The following is a 26,637-nucleotide window of genomic DNA, read 5'->3' as shown; positions in this document are numbered from 1 at the left end:
CTGGAGCTAATCAATGAATTTTTTAAAGTTGCAGGATACAAAATTAATGCATAGAAATCTCTTGCATTCCTATACACTAATGATGAAAAATCTGAAAGAGAAATTAAGGAAACACTTCCATTTACCATTGCAACAAAAAGAATAATATACCTAAGAATAAACCTACCTAGGGAGACAAAAGACCTGTATGCAGAAAACTATAAGACACTGTTGAAGGAAATTAAGGATTATACCAACAGATGGAGAGATATACTATGTTCTTGGATTGAAAGAATCAATATTGTGAAAATGACTACACCACCCAAAGCAATCTACAGATTCAATGCAATCCCTATTAAATTACCAATGGCATTTTTTACGGAACTAGAACAAATCATCTTAAATTTTGTATGGAAACACAAAAGACCCCGAATAGCCCAAGAAGTCTTGAGGGAAAAAAACAGAGCTGGAGGAATCAGACTCCCTGACTTCGGACTATACTACAAAGCTACAGTAATCAAGGCAATATGGTACTGGTACAAAAATAGAAATATAGATCAATGGAACAAGATAGAAAGCCAAGAGATAAGCCCACACACCTATGGTCAGCTAATCTATGACAAAGGAGGCAAAGATATACAATGGAGAAAAGACAGTTTCTTCAATAAGTGGTGCTTGGAAAACTGGACAGCTACATGTAAAAGAATGAAATTAGAACACTCCCTAACACCATATACAAAAATAAACTCAAAATGGTTTTGAGACCTAAATTAATGCTGGACACTATAAAACTCTTAGAGGAAAACATAGGAAGAACACTCTCTGACATAAATCACAGCAAGATGTTTTTTGATTCACCTCCTAGAGTAATGGAAATAAAACCAAAAATAAACAAATGGGACATAATGGAACTTAAAAGCTTTTTCACAGCAAAGGAAACCATAAACAAGACGAAAAGACAACCCTCAGAATGGGAGAAAATATTTGCAAAGGAATCAATGGACAAAGGATTAATCTCCAAAATATCTAAACAGCTCATGCAGCTCAATATTAAAGAAACAAACAACCCAATCCAAAAATGGACAGAAGACCTAAATAGACATGTCTCCAAAGAAGACATACAGATGGCCAAGAAGCACATGAAAAGCTGCTCAACATCACTAATCATTAGAGAAATGCAAATCAAAACTACAGTGAGGTATCACCTCACACCAGTTAGAGTGGGCATCATCAGAAAACCTACAAACAACAAAAGCTGGAGAGGGTGTGGAGAAAAGGGAACCCTCTTGCACTGTTGGTGGGAATATTAATTGATACATCCACTATGGAGAACAGTATGGAGGTTCCTTAAAAAACTGAAAATAGAATTACCATATGATCCAGCAATCCCACTACTGGGCACATACTCAGAGAAAACCATAATTCAAAAAGACACATGCACCCCAATGTTCATTGCAGCACTATTTACAATAGCCAGGTCATGGAAGCAACCTAAATGCCCATCAACAGACGAATAGATTAAGAAGATGTGGTATTTATATACAATGGAGTATTACTCAGCCATAAAATGGAACAAAATTGAGTCATTTGTTGAGACATGGATGGACCTAGAGACTGTCATACAGAGTGAAGTAATTCAGAAAGAGAAAAAAAAATCATGTATTAATGCATGTATGTGAAACCTAGAAAAATGATACAGATGAACTTGTTTGCAGGGAATATTTGAGACACAGATGTAGAGAACAAACGTATGGACACCAAGGGGGGAAAACCACGGTGGGGGGTGGGGATGGTGGTGTGCTGAACTGGGCGATTGGGATTGACATGTATACACTGATGTGTATAAAATTGATGACTAATAAGAACCTGCAGTATAAAAAAACAAACAAACAAAAAAACAACTAATACTAAACTTTCTTTGGGTTATTTGTATGGAAATATGTTAATATAAATGTTTTAGATGTTACATGAAATTTCTAAACATCTTATATGTTCTGGTATAAAGTTATAAATCATAATTCTAGTTATTACTTTAAAATGTAAAATGTATATCTCAGAAATAAATAAATTTCCTTGTCAATTGCATTATTATGAACTTTCTTCAAATCTTTAACTGTGGTCATTTTTAAGTCTTTTGTCATTTACAGACATTTCTGGGTGTAGTCTGATGCTTTTGCAAAAATGTTCCTATAAAAGGGTTTCATCTTCAAGGAATTTATGAAAAGTCTCTGACAAGTACAGGTTTCTGGTAACTGACTATACTGCTGAACTGAATGAATAAGCATTTTCAGAACTCTAAAGGAAACCTGATGAATTCATAAAAGTGCTAACAAAAGATCAAGATAAAAACAAATTAATTACATGGGACTGAGTGAACTGATGTGGATGATTATAATTTTTGTGACCTTCTGTTTGAATTAAAAAAAAGAAATCCCACAAGGACTCAGAGGCAAAAAATATACAAATCAATTTTCACTGCAAAGTAAAGGAGCTGTTACAGTGGAGGATTACTGGACTGAATGTCAATATTATGACACAGTATGAGTGTTTTTCGTGTTTGGTAATTGCAACCATTGTTGCTTTTGTTGTGGCCATCTATTTACAATGCTTGGTGTCAGTTTATTTATCTCTTGTAAAAATAAAATACAGTGTGTGTATGTGTGTGTGTGTGTGTGTGTGTGTGTGAAAAAATGAACTTAAAAAGAAAAGAAAGAAAAAAGGTGACTTTATGAAGGCAAGAGGGTTGAGGAGGATTCAGAGAATCATGATGCTATAGAGATTTTGTAAGCATTTAAGAATAAAAATATGTAGATGTTTTAATTGTGTAAATATAAAAGCTGGTATGCAGAAAGAAAATAAAAAAGCCATGTCGCATGATACTGAGAGTATTAAACTCTTTAAAGCATTAATTAGAATAATTAGAATGCATTTCTTACATATTTATGTTTAAAATCCTCATTTCTACATACTTGGAATAGCCAGTTCTTATAGTTTGAAGATTTGTCTTAATTCACAGTATTTTTTGCTTTGCTTCTTAGGTACCAGCAAGGTCTCAACGTCCTACTCAACAACTTCCCTACCACCACCTCCACCATCCCATCCAGCCTGCCAGCCACCATTGCCAGCATCTCACCCAACACAATCGGCAGTCCCAAGTCTACCTCCCAGAAACATTAAACCTCCCTTCGATCTCAAGTAAGCAAAAGGTTATCTTGCCATTTCTTTGTCAGTCTCTTGCCATGGATTTTCAAACTATGTTTGGCTGAATGCTGTGGGTTCCATGGTAAGCTAATGGATCCACAAAGATGAGCAGTTGGCAGGGGGAAAAGATGGCTGAGCAAGCTGCTCTCACACCACCATACCTTTGAGCAACTCTTACTTCTCTGTTTTTTCAGTGGTTTTCCCCTTAAGAGTTCATCTGAAGAAATTTTCCAGTGCCTTTTTAGAAGTTCTGAAGCATTCTTCAGGTCAGCACCACCACCATCACCATTAGCATCACCACAACCACCATTAACATCATCACCACCATTAGCATCACCAACACCACAGCCATCACCACCATCACCATTATCATCATCACCACCACCATCATTATCATCACCACCAGCACCATCATTGCCATCATCACCACTATCACAACCACCATCACCACCATTATCATCACCACCACCACCACCATATTTTACTCACTGACTATGATGTGCTAGGCACGTTACATGTATAATCCTTATAACTTTATTGAGTGGATAGTGTTATCCTCCTGTCACAGATGAGTAAATGGAACTTTACAGAGGCTAAGTAACTTCTCCAAATGTGAGTCAATGTCAGTCTGAGTCCAAAGAAAATGTGAGCTTTTAACCACTCTGCTAAATAACCTCCTTTAAGTAAAAAAATGGAGGTTTTCTCTGAATAGTCAGATTTTTGACTGTGTATTAAAAAACTAGGACACTTATTCAAGCCCACTCTCAACTTTTCTTAGATGGTAGTTTTAGAAATGTCAGAACTGTATGGGTTGTATGCACGGGCTCTTTATCCGTGATTTACCAGAATAGCTGGTTGAGGAAAAAGCAAGCAGAAGATTGGGATAGATGAAATGTTTTAAAAAGAAATAGCCAGACGATGGCAAGCATAGATTCCTTTGGCAAGTCAGAGTAGATCTTCCGTTTCCTCTGCTAGAAAATTGTTTTGCATGATTCTCCTTTACCGCAAGTAAGTAATATGCCAAAATATTTAGCTACGTTTGTTTTTCCTTCACTTCAATCCCCTATCAGATGGATATTCATTACATTTAAAGTACTTAATATCCTTAATCCTTCTGATAGAATCTATTAATATCAAAATCCGGTTGACAGCTTTCCTTTCATGCTGATGATTACAATTTAGAGCAGGGGTTGAAAACATGTTTGTCATGGGTAGCCACCACTACGTTTCACTTTATTAGGCTTTGGGGGGGGGGGGTGTGGTTAAAGGCATAACTTCAACTAACTAGGAGGTGTTAGAGCAGCTTAGTGGCTACAATCCTCTGTATAAGCTGCACTGTGCATTTATGTTAACTACATGCCCTTCCAGGCATTTGAGTTTATGAATCCTAATTTATGATAACCAGCTACCAAATAAGAGTGTAAGCCATCTGCCTACTAAAATATGTGTCAAATAAATATTAGTTTAATTAAAATAACTAATAGGTGTTCTTATATACACTGGATTTCTGTGTAAATTACTTTCCTTGCACATGTATTAAATCCTGTGTCTTTTTCCTAATTTTGTTCCTACTCTGATGAATTTAACCCATTAGATTTCGACCTTAGTACTTTTGAATTTTATTATATGACTCTATCCCTGCTCCTGGCTTCAGTTAGGCTTCTGGATCCTGTTTAATTCTAGTGAGAAATTTCAGTAAATAGCTTGAGCATGAATTCCTGATAATTTCTAAGGCATAAAGACTGGTAACTCTTTGATTGAAGAAATCATGGAGAGGAGGAGGGTTTGGCATTATTCCTGCTGTCTGGGAGTCCCCAAGACCACCCATGTGTTTGATGATCCACTAAAAAGACACACGGGACTCAGCCCATAGTGGTACTCATGGCTAAGATTTATCCCAGTCACACTCTCCTTCTAAACCTGGCAGTGGACAGAGTAGGACTGCTCTTTTCTCCAGGTACAAAAATGCAATACAAGTGTAATGTTGCTTCTCAGGAAAGCCTTTTAGAGGCAGCTTTTACTGAAAGCTGGCACCTAGGCACCTTCTGCCTAGCAACTACCAAAATACCAGACTTCTAGAAGGAAAGCAGGTGTTCACCGTAAGTCATGTTGTTTATACAATCTAGGCACAGCAAAGCATTCTTATGATTAGGCTATCAGTGCAGGAAATGCTTTTGGAGCTGAGTTCCCAGTTACAAACTAACAGCCCATCTTGATAAAAGATTCTTTTAAAAATAGCAACTTCAGGCCTGCTATGATAACTCTTTTCTGTAAACCTACACCCTAGAATCCACTGTGATAAGGTGGAGAATAAAAAGTTATAAAAAGAAGAAAGGATTTCAAAAAGAGACCAGTAGCCTGGACTACAGCATCATACCAATGCTGGTCAATTTCCCAACTTTGTAGGAAATTCGTGCAAAGTTGAAAAGAGCCCGCCAACCAGCCAGGTTCAAATTTTCACTTGTAATAGTGTTTTCATCAGAAATCAGCAAAATCCACCAATTGCAATAAACTTAACCTCATCCCTATTTCCATCTTATTAAGGACTCCTAATAAGAAAGTTTGATTCATCTAAGAGTTACTCTTACTCTCAGAAAAAAGATGGAGAGAAACAAGAATCTTAGATGTTACATTGCCTAGATAAGCTAGAATTGGCACATCTGAAAGTTAAATGTCAGATGAAGAGAACAGAGAAAATGAAAGCCAAGGGACATCTATAAGACAATTTTTTTTTAAGTAAAAATGTGTATGGTGTAAGGCTTTCAAGCTCCCATCAGAGAGCTCAAGTAAAATCCAAAATGAAGAAATATATGGGTTGGAAACTTTCCCCCAAGGAGGGGAAGCTAGAAAAGACACAAAGAGGAAATGAAAGTAACATTGGTCTTGATATTCAGTCTCACAAATTTATATTTCATGTGAGAGGGAAATTTATGGAATGATTTTTAAGTAAAATTGTGAGTGATGTATGTTCTATGCTTTTTCTTCTCACCACCACCCTTCCAATAATAATTTTTTGCGCCACTACTTTGTGCCTTTGCAATAGAAATTCACAAAATATCAGTGAACAAAATAAAGATTCCTGCCCACATAAAACAGGGGGCAAGAGACACAAGGGGAAAAAAAATAATAAACAAGTAAAGGATAGAGCATGTTAGGAAATATCAAGTGCTATAGGAGAAAGTAGAGCAGATTAGTGGTGTAGTGTGAGGGTTGGAGACAACGTGTTGCAACTTTAAAGAGACAGGTGAGGGTCACTCCCCTTATAGGAAGTTATACTGGAGCAAAGACTCAAGGAAGTGAAGGAGTTAGTCACGCTAATATCTGGAGGAAGACCATTCCAGGCAGAGAGGACAGACAGAACAGAGCCCTAGAATGTCCAGGGACTCAGAAGGAGGTAGCTGGGGCTGAAGTAGATGAACAAGGGAAGGAGTAGGAGGGAAAGATTCAGCTCATGCAGGTCCCTGCGGGTCATGATAGAGATTACAGCTCTTATCCTAAGTGAAATGGGAAATCCTGAAGAGCTAGAGCAGAGCAGCGACGTTCTCACTTATGTTTTGTAAATATCACCTTAACAGCTGTCTGAAAAGGGACAGTTGGCAAAAATTGAAGAAGGGAAACCAGTTAGGCAGATAGGGCAGAAGTGCAGGCAAGGTGCAGAGGTGGCTCTAACCAGGAGGGTGCAGGGCAAGTGGTACGAGGTCCAGATTCTGGATGTATTTTGAAGGTAGAGACTACAGAATTTGGATTTGGGGTATGAAATAAAAAGAGGATCCAATGTGGCTCCAAGGTCTGAGCCTGAGTAACTCCAAGGCTGATGTGTCCATCAACCGAAATGGGATTGGCTGAAGGTGAGCAAGTTTGGGCCTGGGGAAGATCAGGAGAGCCCAGCTTTGTTAAGCTTGTGGCGTCTCTTAAACATGCAAGCGCAGATGTTGAGGAGGCAATTAGGTATAAGAAGTGAAGAGTTTGGGAGAGAGTTCTCAGTTAAAAATATATATTTGAGAGTCATGGGTGTATATTCCACACTTAAAGTCCTGACACTATTAAGATCACTAAGGAAGTGAATTCCTAGAACCAAGAATTAGAACAACGAAGAACTAGTGCTCAGGTGAGGGACTGGCTTCCCAAAGGCATAAATGACTGATAAGGTTCACAGTTCTCCCCAGGGTGTAGAGTCTGTATTGCTTATGGCAAGAAAAGGAATTGGGATCAAAGAAAGAATTTCAGGAGATCTCCCGGCCTTTATCACCTGCCTACTTCCCAGAAGTCACTTGTAATTATATCTTTCAGGTCAGTATGCTTTAAGAATGTGAAGAATTGGAGGCAGGTGAGAATTACGAATAATAAACATCTTCAAAAAGACAGTAGTTAAGGCCAAAGTTATGCTGTATTTTAAATTGTATTGTTTCCCCACCTAGTGGTCAGAAATCAGCTAGTTCCATTTTATATTTTACTCAGACATCTGAAGAGGAACTGAAATGGGTCAAAGGAGCTCGTTTATCAGCTTTAGTGTTCAAATCAATATCTTTAGGGTAACACATTTCTTGGTACCATTTTAAAAAATTAATTATAATTTTAACAGTATAACTCATTCATATGAACACAGAACCAGTGGTTGAATATTGTGGTATACAAAGCAAATTACATGGTTACTAATAGTAATGAAACAGGAAAAGTGAAGTAATAAGAAGTAATAAATAATGGAAATGACTAAGGTTGGAAAAGGAAATGTTAAGCAGTTCTTACCCTGAGGTCATTCTTAGTCAGTGTAAGACTTTTCTTTTTCTGGCTCTAAAATTAGAGGAAAAGTAAGAATTTACCATTATAAACTTTTTATTAGTTAGAAAAGCTTAACACTTACGACAAAATTCAAAACCCATTTATGATAAAAACCCTCCAGAGAGTAGGCATAGAGGGAACTTTCCTCAACATAATAAAGGCCATATATGACAAACCCACAGCCAACATTGTCCTCAATGGTGAAAAACTGAAACCATTTCCACTAAGATCAGGAACAAGACAAGGTTGCCCACTCTCACCACTATTATTCAACATAGATTTGGAAGTTTTAGCCACAGCAATCAGAGAAGAAAAAGAAATAAAAGGAATACAAACTGGAAAAGAAGAAGTAAAACTGTCATTGTTTGCAGATGACATGATACTATACATAGAGAATCCTAAAGATGCCAGAAACCTACTAGAGCTAATCAATGAATTTTGTAAAGTAGCAGGATACAAAAATAATGCACAGAAATCTCTGGCATTCCTATACACTAATGATGAAAAATCTGAAAGTGAAATTAAGAAAACACTCCCATTTACCATTGCAACAAAAAGAATATAATATCTAGGAATAAACCTACCTAAGGAGACAAAATATCTGTATGTAGAAAATTATAAGACACTGATGAAAGAAATTAAAGATGATACAAATAGATGGAGAGATATACCATGTTCTTGGATTAGAAGAATCAATAGTGTGAAAATGACTTTACTACCCAAAGCAATCTACAGATTCAATGCAAATCCCTATCAAACTACCACTGGCATTTGTCACAAAACTAGAACAAAAAATTTCACAATTTGTATGGAAACACAAAAGACCCCGAATAGCCAAAGCAATTTTGAGAAAGGAAAATGGAGCTAGAGGAATCAGGCTCCCTGACTTCAGACTATACTACAAAGCTACAGTAATCAAGACAGTACAATACTGGCACAAAAACAAATATAGATCAATGGAACAGGATAGAAAGCCCATAGATAAACCCACGCACAATGGTCACCTTATCTTTGTTAAAGGAAGCAAGAATATACAATTGACAAAAGAAAGCCTCTTCAATAAGTGGTGCTGGGAAAACTGGACAGCTACATGTAAAAGAATGAAATTAGAGGGGCTTCCCTGGTGGCGCAGTGGTTGAGAGTCCGCCTGCCGATGCAGGGGACACGGGTTCGTGCTCCGGTCCGGGAGGATCCCACGTGCCGCGGAGCGGCTGGGCCCGTGAGTCATGGCCGCTGAGCCTGCGCGTCCGGAGCCTGTGCTCCGCAACGGGAGAGGCCACAGCAGTGAGAAGCCCCCGTACCGCAAGAAAAAAAAAAAAAGAATGAAATTAGAACACTCCCTAACACCATACACAAAAATAAACTCAAAATGGATTTGAGACCTAAATGTAAGACCGGACACTCTTTGACATAAGAGGAAGAACACTCTTTGACATAAATCACAGCAAGATCTTTTTTGATCCACCTCCTAGAGTAATGGAAATAAAAACAAAAATAAACAAATGGGGCATAATGAAACTTAAAAGCTTTTTCACAGCAAAGGAAACCATAAACAAGATGAAAAGACAACCCTCAGAATGGGAGAAAATATTTGCAAACGAGTCAACAGATGAAGGACTAATCTCCAAAATATATAAACAGCACATGCAGCTCAATATTAAAGAAACAAACAACCCAATCCAAAAATGGACAGAAGACCTAAGTAGACATTTCTCCAAAGAAGACATACAGATGGCCAAGAAGCACATGAAAAGCTGCTCAACATCACTAATTATTAGAGAAATGCAAATCAAAACTACAATGAGGTATCACCTCACACCAGTTAGAATGGGCATCATCAGAAAATCTACAAACAACAAATGCTGGAGAGGGTGTGGAGAAAAGGGAACCCTCTTGCACTGTTGGTGGGAGTGTAAATTGATACAGCCATTATGGAAAACAGTATGGAGGTTCCTTAAATAACGAAAAATAGAATTACCACATGATATAGCAATCCCACTACTGGGCATATACCCTGAGAAAACCATAATTCAAAAAGAGTCATGTACCAAAATGTTCATTGCAGCTCTATTTACAATAGCCAGGACATGGAAGCAACCTAAGTGTCCATCGACAGATGAATGGATAAAGAAGATGTGGCACATATATACAATGGAATATTACTCAGCCATAAAAAGAAACGAAATTGAGTTATTTGTCGTGAGGTGGATGGACCTAGAGTCTGTCATACAGAATGAAGTAAGTCAGAAAGAGAAAGACAAATACCATATGCTAATACATATATATGGAATCTTAAAAAAAAAATGGTCATGAAGAACCTAGGGGCAAGATGGGAACAAAGACACAGACCTACTAGAGAATGGATTTGAGGACACAGGGAAGGGGAAGGGTAAGCTGGCACAATGTGAGAGAGTGGCATGGACATATGTACACTACCAAGCGTAAAATAGATTGCTAGTGGGAAGCAGCCGCATAGCACAGGGAGATCAGCTCAGCGCTTTGTGACTACCTAGAGGGGTGGGATAGGGAGGGTGGGAGGGAGGGAGACGCAAGAGGGAGGAGATATGGGGACATGTATATGTATAACTGATTCACTTTGTTATAAAGCAGAAACTAACACAACATTGTAAAGCAATTATACTCCAATAAAGATGTTAAAAAAAAATAAAGTAACACTTTCTTCAACACTTTTTGAACATTAAAAAAAAAGAAATGCTTAACACTTTCTGGAATTTTGAGACTTGCCATATCAGTCATGCACTCCCAGACAGTCTTACCTAAGTCCATTCGCTTTAAGAAGTCATAGTTTTATAATTTCTCATGCGTTAAATACAGGAAGTCGTGTTCCGGAGAAAAATTTATGGGATTTCGTTTTCAGTAAGGTCAGGTATAGAACAAAGTTTTATATGTCACTTAGATTTCCTCCTTCTTCTTTAAAAATCAAACTGAGAATTAAGAGCTAAAGTCACGGAATAAAGGTCATGAATAGCGAATAAAGTATAAAGGTCAACAGTTCCCATCTTTAAAAGTCAGGAAATAGAGCTCTAATAGCTTTCTAAACATGACAGTCATAACATTAAATTAATTTTGCTTTTCCTGTTTAATTCTGTATGCTTTGTTTATACTAAAACAAAGAGCTATGGTGAAAGGCCTTCTTGAATAGATGTCCTTATTGTAACAACTGATAAGCTTCCTTTTCTTCTTTACCCGCTCCCTCTGTTTACTTTTCTAGGACTTGGGTTGTGGCTAGTGTGGTTGTTTGTCTCTTTATCTCTCTGTGTGGCTTTTCTCAATGCCTGGAACACTTTTTTGAGCAGTTGGTGACAGTTTGTTCTGGGTCTATCCTTGACACTCACCTATTTCTTCCCCTCATCTTTCTTCCTTTTATTCTTCACTGTTATTCCTATTCTTAACACAATTTCATATTTAGTGACTATATTAATGTTCTATATATGGTGAATTCAGACCTATATTAAACTAAAATTTATATGCTATAATGTTGGTTCCATGAATATATGTATGCATACAAACATTATCTACAAGTAATAAATGGTTTACATTAAAGTGCAGGTGTATATGTATGAGTGTGCTATGCAGATCCCCTTCATTTTGCAAATATTTGTAATTCATCCAAGTGTTTCAGGAAATAAACTGCAAGTCCAGTAGTCTTTTTAACTTATATTCTTCTTCAAAAATGATAATAAACAATTCACCTTAGTAATAAGCGTTCGTTTCTTAGTATTACTAAGACATCGTTAATTTGGCCAAAAAAAATCAAAGTCCTATACATAACAGGAATTATTCTAATAGCTTCCTAAAAATGACAGTCATAATAATAAATTAACTAACAGTGATAATCTCTTTATTCCAAGGGCTTATGGTTTTGTAGTAGGAATAGAGACCTGCAAGTAATTGCTCTATAATTATAGCAATCCAGATTAATATCTGTAGTGAGCAATGTATGACATATGGAAGCAGCAACTGTGTGAGCTTGGGGGAGTTGGGATAACTTCACAGAGGAGGGAGTGTTTAAGAAGAGGCTTAAAGATTTAAAGATTAAGGAGGGCCACAGCAGGGGATGATGAGAAGGGAGAATTATTCCAGAGAAGGCAAACGGCAGGGGCTAAGCATGAAGAAACAAGAAAGCAGTGTTCAGAGAATAAGTGAATTCAGTATTAATATGTGAAAAGAAGACCATGTAAGAAGAGGAAATATGGAAAATAAAACTCTAAAAGAGCAGGAGAGATCTTAAGAACTATATACCATGAAAAGAACTATAGATTTTATTCTGTAGAATGTCAGTGTATTTTGATGTCTAAGGTATTTATATCTTGTGCTTTTAATTAATATTTACTTCACTAAAGTTAATAATGCAAAGGCCTAATTTATTTTAAATACTTAAACTCACATAATATAACTTGCTATGCAATTTATACACCTAGCAATTTTTATTTAAATAAGAATAATTATTTTCAGGGGGATCTCTGATTAATGATTGGAAAACTCAGACTAACTTCTTTCAGATCAATAGTTATGTTTATAATAAATTTAAGTAATTAAACTCCCTTACATGTTTCCCATTATGTGTATAAATTTACATATTGAATTTTGTTTTTAAGCATTTCCGATACCTACCTGACTGAACAAATTTCATAACTCCACTCAGCAAAACCTCCCAAGAACTTAAACAACTCTTGTAAATCTATTAAACCATATCCATTTCTCTTATCTACTCCAACTGCATTTGCAATTGGATTTTTCTTATACTTCTTTTTTAAATTTTTAAATTTTATTTTATTTATTTTTTTATACAACAGGTTCTTATTAGTCATCCATTTTATACACATCAGTGTATACCTATCAATCCCAATCGCCCAATTCATCACACCACCATTCCCACCACCCCACAGCTATCCCCCCTTGGTGTCCATATGTTTGTTCTCTGCATCTGTGTCTCAACTTCTGCCCTGCAAACCGATTCATCTGTACCATTGTTCTCGGTTCCACATACATACGTTAATATACGATATTTGTTTTTCTCTTTCTGACTTACTACACTCTGTATCCATGTCTCAACAAAAGACCCAATTTCGTTCCTTTTTATGGCTGAGTAATATTCCATTGTATATATGTACCACATCTTCTTAATCCATTCGTCTGTCAATGGGCATTTAGGTTGCTTTCATGACCTGGCTATTGTAAATAGTGCTGCAATGAACACTGGGGTGCATGTGTCTTTTTGAATTATGATTTACTCTGGGTATATGCCCAATAGTGGGATTGCTGTATCATATGGTAATTCTATTTCTCATTATTTAAGGAACATCCATACTGTTTTCCATGGTGACTGTATCAATTTACATTCCCACCAACAGTGCAAGAGGGTTCCCTTTTCTCCACACCATCTCCAGCATTTGTTGTTTGTAGATTTTCTGATGATGTCCCCATTCTAACTGGTGTGAGGTGATACCTCATTGTAGTTTTGATTTGCATTTCTCTAATATTAGTGATGCTGAGCAGCTTTTCATGTGCTTCTTGACCATCTGTATGTCTTCTTTGGAGAAATGTCTATTTAGGTCTTCTGCCCATTTTTGGATTGGGTCGTTTATTTCTTTAATATTGAGCTGCATGTGCTGTTTATATATTTTGGAGATTAATCCTTTAGCCGTTGACTCGTTTGCAAATATTTTCTCCCATTCTGAGGGTTGTCTTTTCATCTTGTTTATGGTTTCCTTTGCTGTGTAAAAGCTTTTAAGTTTCATTACGTCCCATTTGTTTATTTTTGTTTTTATTTCCATTACTCCAGGAGGTGGATCAAAAAAGATCTTGCGGGCTTCCCTAGTGGCGCGGTGGTTGAGAGTCCACCTGCCGATGCAGGGGACACGGGTTCGTGCCCCGGTCTGGGAAGATCCCACATGCCGTGGAGCAGCTGGGCCCGTGGGCCATGGCCGCTGAGCCTACACGTCCAGAGCCTGTGCTCCGCAACAGGAGAGGCCACAGCAGTAAGAGGCCTGCGTACCACCAAAAAAAAAAGATCTTGCTGTGATTTATGTCAAAGAGTGTTCTTCCTATGTTTTCCTCTAAGAGTTTTATAGTGTCCGGTCTTATATTTAGGTCTCAAATCCATTTTCAGTTTATTTTTGTGTATGGTGTTAGGGAGTGTTCTAATTTCATTCTTTTACATATAGCTGTCCAGTTTTCCCAGCACCATTTATTGAAGAGGCTTTCTTTTGTCCATTGTATATCCCTGCCTCCTTTGTCATAGATTAATTGACCATAGGTGTGTGGGTTTATCTCTGGGCTTTCTATCTTGTTCCATTGATCTATGTTTCTGTTTTTGTGCCAGTACCATATTTTCTTGATTACTGTAGCTTTTTAATAGAGTCTGAGGCCAGGGAGTCTGATTCCTCCAGCTCCGTTTTTTTCCCTCCAGACTGCTTTCGCTATACGGGGTCTTTTGTGTCTACGTACAAATTTTAAGATGATTTGTTCTAGTTCCGTAAAAAATGCCATTGGTAATTTAATAGGGATTGCATTGAAGCTGTAGATTGCTTTAGGTACTATAGTCAATTTCACAATGTTGATTCTTCCAATCCAAGAACATGGTATCTCTCTCCATCTGTTGGTACCATCTTTAATTTCTTTCATCAGTGTCTTATAGTTTTCTGCATACGGGTCTTTTGTCTCCCTCGGTAGGTTTATTCCTAGATATTTTATTCTTTTTGTTGCAATGGTAAATGGGAATGTTTCCTTAATTTCTCTTTCAGATTTTTCATCATTAGTGTATAGGAATGCAAGAGATTTCTGTGCATTAATTTTGTTTCTTGCAACTTTACCAAATTCATTGATTAGGTCTCATAGCTTTCTGGTGGCATTTTTAGCATTCTCTATGTATAGTATCATGTTATCTGCAAACAGTGACAGTTTTACTTCTTCTTTTCCAATTTGTATTCCTTTTATTTCTTTTTCTTCTCTGATTGCCGTGGCTAGGACTTCCAAAACTATGTTGAATAATAGCCGTGAGAGCAGACATCCTTGTCTTGTTCCTGATCTTAGAGGAAATGCTTTCAATTTTTCACCATTGAGAATGATGTTTGCTGTGGGTTTGCCATATATGGCCTTTATTATGTTGAGGTAGTTTCCCTCTATGCCCACTTTCTGGAGAGTTTTTATCATAAATCGGTGTTGAATTTTGTCAAAAGCTTTTTCTGCATCTATTGAGATGACCATATTGTTTTTATTCTTCAATTTACTAATATGCTGTATTACATTGATTGATTTGTGCATACTGAAGAATCCTTGCATCCCTGGGATAAATCTCACTTGATCATGGTGTATGATCCTTTCAGTGTATTGTTGCATTCTGTTTGCAGTATTTTGTTGAGTATTTTTTAATCTATATTCATCAGTGATATTGGTCTGTAATTTTCTTTTTTTGTAGTATCTTTGTCTCGTTTTGGTATCAGGGTGATGGTGACCGCATAGAATCAGTTTGGGAGTGTTCCTTCCTCTGCAATTTTTTGGAAGAGTTTGAGAAGGCTGGGTGTTAGCTCGTCTCTAAATGTTTGATAGAATTCACCTGTGAAGCCATCTGTCCTGGACTTTGGTCGGAAAATTTTTAATCAGAGTTTCAATTTCATTTCCTGTGATTGATCTATTCATATTTTCTGTTTCTTCCTGGTTCAGTCTTGGAAGTTTATACCTTTCTAAGAATTTGTCCATTTCTTCCAGGTTGTCCATTTTATTGGCATAGAGTTGCTTGTAGTAGTCTCTAGGATGCTTTGTATTTCTGTGGTATCTGTTGTAACTTCCCCTTTTTCATTTCTAATTTTATTGATCTGAGTCCTCTCCCTCTTTTTCTTGATGAGTCTGGCTAATGGTTTATCAATTTTGTTTATCTTCTCAAAGAACCAACTTTTAGTTTTATTGATCTTTGCTATTGTTTTCTTTGTTTCTATTTCATTTATTTCTGCTCTGGTCTTTATGATTTCTTTCATTCTGCTAACTTTGGGTTTTGTTTGTTCTTCTTTCTCTAGTTCCTTTAGGTGTAAGGTTAGATTGTTTATTTGAGATTTTTCTTGTTTCTTGAAGTAGGCTTGTATAGCTATAAACTTCCCTCTTAGAACTGCTTTTGCTGCATCCCATAGGTTTTGGATAGTCGTGTTTTCATTGTCATTTGTCTCTAGGTATTTTTTGATTTCCTCTTTGATTTCTTCAGTGATCTCTTGGTTACTTAGTAACGTATTGTTTAGCCTCCATGTGTTTGTGTTTTTTACGTTTTGTCCCCTGTAATTCATTGTAATCTCATAGCATTGTGGTCAGAAAAGATGCTTGTTATGATTTCAATTTTCTTAAATTTACCAAGGCTTGATCTCTGACCTACGATGTTATCTATCCTGGGGAATGTTCCATGCACACTTAAGAAGAAAGTGTAGTCTGCTGTTTTTGGATGCAATGTCCTATAAATATCAATGAAATCTATCTGGTCTATTGCATCATTTAAAGCTTCTGTTTCCTTATTTATTTTCATTTAGGATGATCTGTCCATTGGTGTAAGTGAGGTGTTAAAGTCCCTCACTATTATTGTTTTACTCTTGATTTCCTCTTTATAGCTGTTAGCAGTTCCTTATGTATTCAGGTGCTCCTATGTTGGGTGCATATATATTTATATTTGTTATGTCTTCTTCTTGGATTGATCCCTTGATCATTATGTAGTATCCTTCCTTGTCTCTTGTAACATTCTTTATTTTAAATTCTATTTCATCTGATGTGAGTATTGCTACTCCAGCTTTCTTTTGATTTCCATTTGCATGGAATATCTTTTTCCATCCCCTCACTTTCAGTCTGTATGTGTCCCTAGGTCTGAAGTGGGTCTCTTGTAGACAGCATATATATGGGTCTTGTTTTTGTATCCATTCAGCAAGCCTGTGTCTTTTGGTTGGAGCATTTAAACCATTCACGTTTAAGGTAATTATAGAAATGTATGTTACTATGACCAAAATTTTCTTAATTGTTTGGGGTTTGTTTTTGTAGATCCTTTTCTTCTCTTGTGTTTCACAGTTAGAGAAGTTCCTTTAGCATTTGTTGTAGAGCTAGTTTGGTGGTGCTGAATTCTCTTAGCTTTTGCTTGTCTGTAAAGCTTTTGATTTCTCCATCAAATCTGAATGAGATCCTTGCCAGTTAGAGTAATCTTTCCCTTTCATCACTTTAAGTACATAATGCCACTCCCTTCTGGCTTGTAGAGTTTCTGCTGAGAAATCAGCTGTTAACTTTATGGGAGTTCCTTTGTATGTTATTTGTCATTTTTCCCTTGCTGCTTTTAATAATTTTTCTTTGTCTTTAATTTTTGCCAATTTGATTACTATGTGTCTCGGCATGTTTCTCCTTGTGTTTATTCTGTATGGGACTCACTGCACTTCCTGGACTTGGGTGGCTATTTCCTTTCCCATGTTAGGGAAGTTTTCGACTATAATCTCTTCAGATATATTCTCTGGTCCTTTCTCTCTCTCTTCTCCTTTTGCGACCCCTATAATGCAAATGTTGTTGCATTTAATGTTGTCCCAGAGGTCTCTTAGGCTGTCTTCATTTCTTTTCATTCTTTTTTCTGTTCCGCAGAAGTAAATTCCACAATTCTGTTTTCCAGGTCATTTATTCATTCTTCTGCCTCAGTTATTCTCCTATTGATTCCTTCTAGTGTATTTTTCATTTCAGTTATTGTATTGTTCATCTCTGTTTGTTTGTTCTTTATTTCTTCTAGGTCTTTGTTCAACTTTTCTTGCATCTTCTCGATCTTTGCCTCTTTTCTTTTTTTGAGGTCCTGGATCATCTTTAGTATCATTATTCTGAATTTTTTTTCTGGAAGGTTGCCTATCTCCACTTCATTTAGTTGTTTTTCTGGGGTTTTATCTTGTTCATTCATCTGGTACATAGCCCTCTGCCTTTTCATCTTGTCTGTCTTTCTGTGAATGTGGTTTTTGTTCCACTGTCTGCAGGTTTGTAGTTCTTCTTGCTTCTTCCTCCTCTTGTTGGAATTCCTCCTCCCATTGCCGGACCCCCAGGTTGGGAAGCCTGACGTGGGGCTCAGAACCTTCACTCTAGTGGGTGGACTTCTGTGATATAAGTGTTCTCCAGTCTGTGTCACCCACCCAGCAGTTATGGGATTTGATTTGACTGTGATTGCGCCCCTCCTACCATCTCATTGTGGCTTCTCCTTTTTCTTTGGATGTGGGGTGTCTTTGTTGGTGATTTCCAGTGTCTTCCTATCGATGATTGTCCAGCAGCTAGTTGTGATTCTGGTTTTCTCACAAGAGGGTGTGAGAGCATGTCCTTCTACTCTGCCATCTTGGTTCCTAGTCCTCTTCTTATACTTTTTAAGAAACATTTATTTTAAAAAATTTAAGTGTATAAAAGGCAAGGAGAATAGCATAGTATGCACCCATGCACCCTTCCCCAACTTCAACAGTTTTTAACTCACTACCAATCTTGTTTCATCTATACCCCCCCACTTCTCTCTTCTCATATTACTTTGAAACTAATACCAAGCATCATGTAATAATAACCATAAATATTTCAGTAGGTTTCCCTAAAAATAGACTCTGTGTGTTACTTTAAGACATAAAGTCTTCAAATTTTCAGTTTTCTCTTAAATTGTATGTGGGTTTTCTTGTTTGTTTGAATAAGAATCCAAGCAAAGTCTATGGCTTATATGTTTTGTAATTCTCTTTCAATCTCTAGGTTCACCCTCTATTTCTTTCTTTTTAATTGTTGCAATTTATTTGTTGAGCAAATCAAGTTGTTCGTGGGCGTTACAGTTGCCCACAATCTGGATTGCACTGATCGCTTCCTCCCAGTACAGCTTGTGTGTTCCCCATTCCTCTGGAAATTGGTAGTTGGATACAGATGGGTGCTTGATCAAATTTAGTTCTATTTTCTAAATGTACTTCTTTCTTTATTTAGGTAAGACTCCTTCCTTGGTGATGATATATTCTTTTATTAGGAGCTCATAATTTTGGCTGACTCTGTTTTATGAGGCCAGCAGCCATTGACATTAACACTTAGAGTCCTTAGTTTTCAACTAAAATATTAAGTCTAACTGACAGTTTTTTAAGTGATGTGACACAGATTTTCAACTGAATATCTAATGTAGTAAATCTCTTAAATACTACAAATACTTAAAATATTGAACATACATATATTGTCCCAATGATTAGAAACAGATTTTTGTACCATGGGCTTGAATTACTTCATCGTTTCTGTATTTAATTCTGAATCATCCAAGATCTAAAAAAGGCTTACTAAGAAAAATAAGTGTCATGTCATGATCAATTTCACTGGGCCTTTACACTTACCTAGGTAGGAAGCTATGCATATGTGTTAAATTTTAAATGTTTGATTTTTTTAAAAAGTGAGTTTATTAGATAGCAGTTTATGACCACATATGTTTATCATCTCAGGTGGAAACTGAGACATGTATATCCACGGTAATTCTTCCTGGGCTACAAGAGTACCCACTAGCCCTTTTTTATGGTCTCAGTGATAGCAAGGCACTTCCTGCTCACATTCTTCAAATGGTGTCAATTTCACGTTAGAAAGATCACTTTGGCAGCAGCATGTAGAAGGGACTTTAAGGGTAGGAAAGATGAAGAGCAATTCTCATCACTAGAAGACTGTCCAGAAGGCTACTTCATGGGTCTACACTAGCAATGATAGAATCCTGTTCTTGTGTCTAGCAGGATAGAGGAGAGACAGAAGGGGAAGTGCATTATAGGAGACACTAAATACTCAGAACTTGCAGAACTTACAGAACTTGATTGATTCGATGTGGGACTGTAGAAGAGTGAGAAATAAAGGATGACTTAAGGCTTAAGTGGTTAAGGGAATTGTGGTGCGATTGACCAAGGTAAGAAACTTAGTAGGAAAAACAGGTTTAGTGTCAGTGAGACATACAAATAAAGATAGATAGGAAGATGAATAGATAGACAGATGAATGGATGGATGGATAGATAGATAGATAGATAGATGAATCTGAAACTCAGAAGTGAGGTCTGGGCTAGAGATTTCAACATGTAGTCACCAACATTAAGATAATATGTGAAACTATGGAGTTATATGAGACCATCTAGAGGCAAATGTAGAGTGAAAATAAAAATGAGGAAGCCAAGACTGGAACACAAAAGAACACCATCACTTAAAAGGGGAAGTCAGAGCAAATTAACCCACAAAGGAAATTGTGGGGTAGTGACCAGAGGGACAAGAAGTGAGTGGGAGAGATTTCTGGTGGAAACAAAGGAGACTCCAGGAAGGCAAAATAGCCAATACTGTGATAAGAGCCACAAAGCAATCAAGTAGGTGCTGGCTGAGAAGTGTTTAATGGATTTGGTAATCAAATCTTTTAAGAATAGTTTCAGTGAAGGATTAGCAAGGGAAACCAGATTGTAGTCAATGAAGAAATGAGGAGGAGGAGAGCAAGTGAAGTCGGTGAGTATGGACAGCCTTTTCTACTTTGGGAAAAGGATGATGGCCTTATGGTAATGTGGAGGATTTAGAAAGGTGAAGAGAAGTGTTTGTCCTTCATGAATGAGAGTAACTTGGGCTGAGGGAGAAAACAGTAGTGAGATATTTAGGGATGGGGAGTGAAAGAAGAAGAACAATAATAGTAATATAAATAATATGATGACACACAGAAGATAGCTAATAAAAGGAGTAAAATAATTGACCATTCAGATAGGATTCAGAACACAGATGGAAGGAACTTCGGTAGGGACAGGTAAGGATGGGCGTAACTGTAGATAAGCTTGGGAGTTAAAAGAATGTATTTTAAGAGAGTTCACCCCCAATAAGTGCTATTTTATCAGTGAAATAAGACACAAGATCATCTGATGAAAAGAGAAAGGAGAGGAATAGGAGATCTGAGGGAAGTAATGAACGTTTTGAATAGCAATTGGGAAGGATGATGCAAGAGAGGGTTGACTAGAATAAAAGTGTAATGAGATTATAGAATAGTGTTGAGGGTATAGCTGAGATTGAATGTCAATTATTGGTAATATCCTAAATCAGTAAAATGGCAATTTTCCCCAGTTATGCAAGTCAACCCAAGAATAGAAATAGAAAATATAGATGGTTCCATAAATCATTAGGGATTCGTGAAGCCCAGGTATTGATAGCTGTTATGAGCAGTTGGAGTGAAGTGGTTTAGAATGAAGCACCTTGGAGTTCAAGCCACAAGTGATGGAAGCAAAACCAGATGGAAAACATCTGGAAAAGGGTGATGAGTCAGGATTGGAACTAATGATCTTTGGAATCTGTACCGTACAGCCAATCATATACCTTCAGAACCCAGAATTGACTTATTGACATACTGTCCTTTTAACAGAAAAATATTTCTGCTCTGAAACTAAACTACTGATTAATTGTAGATACTCACTTTGAATGGGCAGTGCTGTGCTCAAGCTCCCCGATTCTCCACTTTTTGCAGCAGTAGTGGCATCAATACCAGGCTAAAGCCTATTCTACTGACTTCTGAAGTTTTAAATCAGAGCAGATATGAAAGAGAAGAGTTATTTTTAAATGATCCTTTTATTCTTTTTTCTACTTGTTCCATTTTCACTTTTTCTTCTCTCTTGTTTTCAGAAGCCCTGTAAATGAAGAAAATCAAGATAGTGTCATGCACTCTGATGGTAAGAGGCGAAAGATGTTTTATTTATTTTTTCCCTCCGATTCGGAAGTTTGAGTTAATTATTCTCATAGGATCATTAATGGGTCATTATCGTCATTGGTCCATGCAAGACCCGTCTCTTATTTTACTTACTTATTTATTTCCTTTTATCTCCATGACCCACTCCCTTTCCTTCCTCCCCTTTACCAGAGACAAATATTCTAATGTACTTAGCGTGTGTCTTTTGTACATATTCTTTGCATGCTGTTGTATGTGTATATGTACATATTTCAATTTACATAAACTGTATATTATAGCTCACTCTGGCCTTTTTTTTTATATTCAGCATAATGTGTTTTGGGGGGCTCCTCCATGTTATATATGTATATTTAATTTCTTTCTGTTAACTACTGCACAGCACTCCATGGTATGCATCCTATGCATTCACATTTCACCTTCAACTCGCTGGTACCACAAATAATAGTTCAATGCACCTTCTTGTCCATATCTCCATGTGGACCTCTGAGAGCCTTCCTTTATGTATATCCAGCAGTAGAGTGGCTGCTTGTAAGCAATGGCATACTCATTCCAACTGAGTAGGATTAGAGTGCTCTCCAGAAGAGCTGCATCTCTGTGTACTCCCATCACAGGGCATGAAGATTCCAAGATGCCTGCCTTTCGCCAGTGCATAGTACCATGCAACTTTCCAGTTGTTTCCAGTCTCACATGCATAAAATAATGACTTGTTTCATTTTCATATCTCTGCTTGCTGCTGAGTTCGAATACTTGATTTGTTTAATAGCCTTTGTGGTTTTCTCTTCTGTACGTTGCCAGTTCCTATTCCTTGACCATTTTTTTCTTGGGGTTGGTATCCTTTTCTGGATAATTTGCAGGAGTTCCTTTGTATTCCAGATATTAATCCTATGTCAGTTGTAGACACTGCAAATATCTTCTCTCATTCTGTCCATTGTCTATTAACTTAGTCCATGCTGTCCTTCACTGAACATAAATATATTTTGATATAATCAAATTCATTAATATTTACTTTGTAATTTATACTTTTTAAGTTTTATTTAAGAAGTCCTATCCCTAGGAAATACAAATATTATCTTCTATGAACTTTATCCTTTATAGTTAGGTCTTTGATCTCTTTGCAGTCCACTTTTGAGGCGTTAGTAGAAATCTAGATTTGTTGTCTCATGTACAAAGCCGGTTTTCCCATTACCATACTCTGAAATCCACCCTTTTCTCATTAATTTATAACGCCACATTTACTGTATTAACTCTATTGATGTGTTTGTGTCTTTGCATATATAGGTGTGTTTGTGTGTGCATAATGTGTGCTTCTATTTGTGTGTGTGTAAATTTGTGTACCTGTCTCTGAGCTCTCTGCTCTATTCCACTGGTCTATTCATTTGTATATCAGTTCCACACTGTTTTTATTATTATTGTTTTAGATGATGTCTTTGTACCTGGTAGTTTATTGATATTACCAAACCCTTGAACAGTAAAATATCTTTTTAAAAAATCTTATTAACTTGATTTGTTTGACACATGAAAGCAAATCCTTGGGAACAAGTAAGTCGAAAAGTGTGAACTAGTTGTGATTTTCTGGTAAAATCTTTGTTCCATACTGCAAGCCCACAAAACCAAATGTGCATGCTTTTCATAAAGAGAATAAAGAGTGTCTTCATTAATTTTTGGCTTTTGCATTATTTTATGAATGTCAGTGAAATGATTTTATAATTAAATTACAAGATTCAAAAAAGCCATAGTAAGAATCTAAACTGCATATTCTATTTTGTACTTCTATACCTTTGGTAAATTATAAGTTCTGTTACATGATGAACTGTTTTGAATATTATATTACATCTAATAATCCTGTATTAAAGCACTTCTTAATTACACTACATTAAATTGTATTCTTTTTTTAAACACTTTAGGAACTGGAAATCTGGATGAGGTCAGTTTTTTTTTCCTTCTCATATTATATTGCTGTAACTAGAATATGTAACAATTATTATGATTCATCTTCTATTGATATAAACCAACAAATGAAAATCCTTATGAGTAATGGTGATTTTTTTCCATTTATAATCTTATTTCATCTAAAATGCTTGAGACATTAAACACCCATTATTACACTGACTCATAGTAATTTTGTAATGCTAAACATAGACTGAAGTCTGGCTACACATCTGAATTACATGGCAAGATATAAAATGAAATCTTTCTGTGCTTCCTTTTCCAGTCTGTCTCTAAAAAGGAAACAAAAATATTTTAAATAAGCCAAATTGACACACAAATGTATGCTTGTTTTACTGATTATTTGAGCAGTGTAATATGTGTATGTTCCCTTATTAAATAATTACAGTTAATCATTATTAATGTTTTTCTTGACAGGAACAAGAGAGTGAAGGAGAAACATATGAAGACATGTATGAGTTACAGTTTTTTACCATGATATTTTCCTTCTAAGATGAATATAATGATTTGTATGAGGGAGAGTGGAGGGATATTCAACACTGGGAGGGAAAAGCTGTATTGTTCAAATGACGGGCATATAATGATAACCTTTATTTCAATACAAAGGACTAAAGATTCTTTTCTTGTCTAAGGATTTTACAGAGGATTCTATTAAAATGTCATCCCCGGAGAGGTCAGAGGCCTGCAGCCCACTAGATAGCCCACAGGCAGGGAATCACAGGGGCCGGGAATCTGATTTCTTGCTCTCGGTGTGTCCTTGGGCACATGAATTCGTGTATACGTTACAATGTCCTCACCTAGACAGCGCTTCACCTCACAACCTTGCTATGAGAGACGACTTAACACAGCACCAGATGCCAAAGTTTTAGTCTGCTAAACAGAAAGGTGTTAGAAAGGGTTCCAAAATGGGTTTCTGGGTAGCCCGAGACTAAGAAATTTCTTGGAAAATGAGTAGAAGTAGAATGAATATGTTATTTTATCTTTTGTTGATTCAAATATGTTAATTTTCCCTACCCAGTTCTTATTCAACTAATTCTGACTAAAGTTTCTGAATTAAGGTTTGTACATGTGTGTACAAGTGCATGTGTGTACGTGAACTTGTACTAGTGAGTGCATGAGAGAGAGAGAGAGAGAGAGATTAATTCTATTCATGCCGACAGGCCGCAAGAACCGTTACAAACAGTGCTTTCCACTTGCCTGCACGAGCTGTAAGGGCAGCAGAACCTTAGGAAGGCATCCTCATTTGAATGCCTCCTGCTGGGTCTAAGAACAGTCTCATACACCCAGGAATTTTGACAAGCCTTGGCTTTATACCTTCACCTATACTTCTTCACATACTATCTTCTGTTCTGGGTAGAAACCTCTCTGGATAGGGAGCCCTGACACATCAATGCCCGTGGATGCTAAAACAAACTTACAATTTTAATCCACAGAGAAACAGCCAAAGAAAGAGAGAAGAAAAGGGAAAAGGAGGAAAGGAAGAGATTAGAGCTGGAGAAAAAGGAACAGAAAGAGAGAGAAAAGAAAGAACAGGAAATAAAGAAGAAATTTAAAGTAAGAGCTTGCTTGCCGAAGGGTGAAAAAGAGTAACCTCTTTTTATAACTTTCACACAAAAGGGGCACAATTCTTGAAACCTTACGTGGTCGGAGAATTACTTAATCATTGTTTTCTAAAGAGTAACTACCTTCACAATAGTAATGTTTTTGTCCAATAATCTCCTTTACCCCTGCACTAAAAACTAATGCAATAAAGTCCAAATAAAATATGGTGGGAGCTCAGGAAATTTTATGTCGATTGAGTGAAAGAGTACTTGATTTCTCAGACCCATCTTGACCCTCCTTGTTATGCATTTCATTTTATCCTACTCATAATGTGAGCTCAGGACCACACACATACACATCCCTGTGGCATGTATTATAATGGTACGAGGGACAGAAGTGTCTCTGGATTAACCAGACCTGTCGTAATAAAGCTCCGTGAGCTACCTGATTGCTGCTGTCTAGACCTGACTTTTGCCTTTATTTTAAGCTGACCTACATTCTGACCTGATGCCTGCTGTTTCTCCTCCCTCTTCATCCACCTGGATTTCTGACCTCTGTCTTCTCTGATCTCTGATTTCTAATTGTGTGATTTCTATTACTACCACCACTACCACTATACTTGCGGACTATACTCTTTTGGCCAGTATGTCTTTGATGACATGGCCCATCTGGGGTGGGTCTAGTATGTCAGCTATAGAGTGATTATCTAGCTACAAAACTATTCTTCACTATAAAAAGGATTCATATCAAGTTTCCTTTAAATATTTAATTCCTCCTGAACATTTACAATATGGTTTGAATTATAAAAATGTGGTTTATATATAATTTCCCAGTATATTGATTATAGTAAAACAAAGATTCAACAGCAGGGCAAAGGGAAAATGTAAAGCTTAGAGTCAGTTGGACAGATGTGGATTCAAAGTCCAACTGCACATGCAAATTATGTGATCATGGGCATATTACTAAACTTCTCTGAATCTCAGATCCTTATTTTTAAAGTGAGTCAATGATACCTCTCCTGAAAGATTTTTATGGAATTAAATAAAATAATGCACGGAAGGCACTGTATCTATTATAGGATCTCATTCAGTTTTGCTTACTACATTAAGCAAAATTAAGATTACAGTATGAATACTAAAACATTTTACTCATACAGAATATATGGCTACCAATGTTTATAGTTTTCAAGTGGAAAACATGAAAAACTAATTTCTTAAATGAAAATCTTTATAACATACTTTTTATGAAGAGATTGTTTGTAGTTTTTAAGGAATGGTGTGAAGCTTTCCCTTGTGGGGTTTTTTTTGAGAAATCAATTTTGCATTGTTTCACTCATTCATTTGAATAACATTTGTTAGTAAGAAAAAAATAGGATATGGAAGATATACCACCAAATATGAACTCAAAAGTTTGTCAAGACTAGGACTTCACACGCTATATTCCTTCCACAAAATGTTAATAGATGTTCCAATTAAATAAATAAATGTGAGAACTGT

General features: G+C 36.6%; 1 protein-coding gene across 1 annotated transcript in view; it reads left to right on the top strand.

Annotated features, from left to right (window-relative positions):
- The window catches only part of FYB1 (FYN binding protein 1), a 106,164-nt gene that overhangs the window by 49,670 nt on the left and 29,857 nt on the right, over positions 1-26,637 (top strand). Inside the window, exons 2-6 of the mRNA XM_079918749.1 lie at positions 3,018-3,174; positions 21,589-21,635; positions 23,557-23,576; positions 24,017-24,051; positions 25,033-25,153. Of these exons, the coding sequence (XP_079774875.1) occupies positions 3,018-3,174; positions 21,589-21,635; positions 23,557-23,576; positions 24,017-24,051; positions 25,033-25,153 (380 nt within the window). The remainder of the gene's footprint in view (positions 1-3,017; positions 3,175-21,588; positions 21,636-23,556; positions 23,577-24,016; positions 24,052-25,032; positions 25,154-26,637) is intronic.

The sequence above is a fragment of the Stenella coeruleoalba genome (assembly GCF_951394435.1).
Source record: "Stenella coeruleoalba genome assembly, chromosome: 3".
Classification (NCBI taxonomy): domain Eukaryota; kingdom Metazoa; phylum Chordata; class Mammalia; order Artiodactyla; family Delphinidae; genus Stenella; species Stenella coeruleoalba.
Note: the sequence above shows the minus strand (reverse complement) of the source record. Positions and strands in the feature narration are given on the sequence as shown.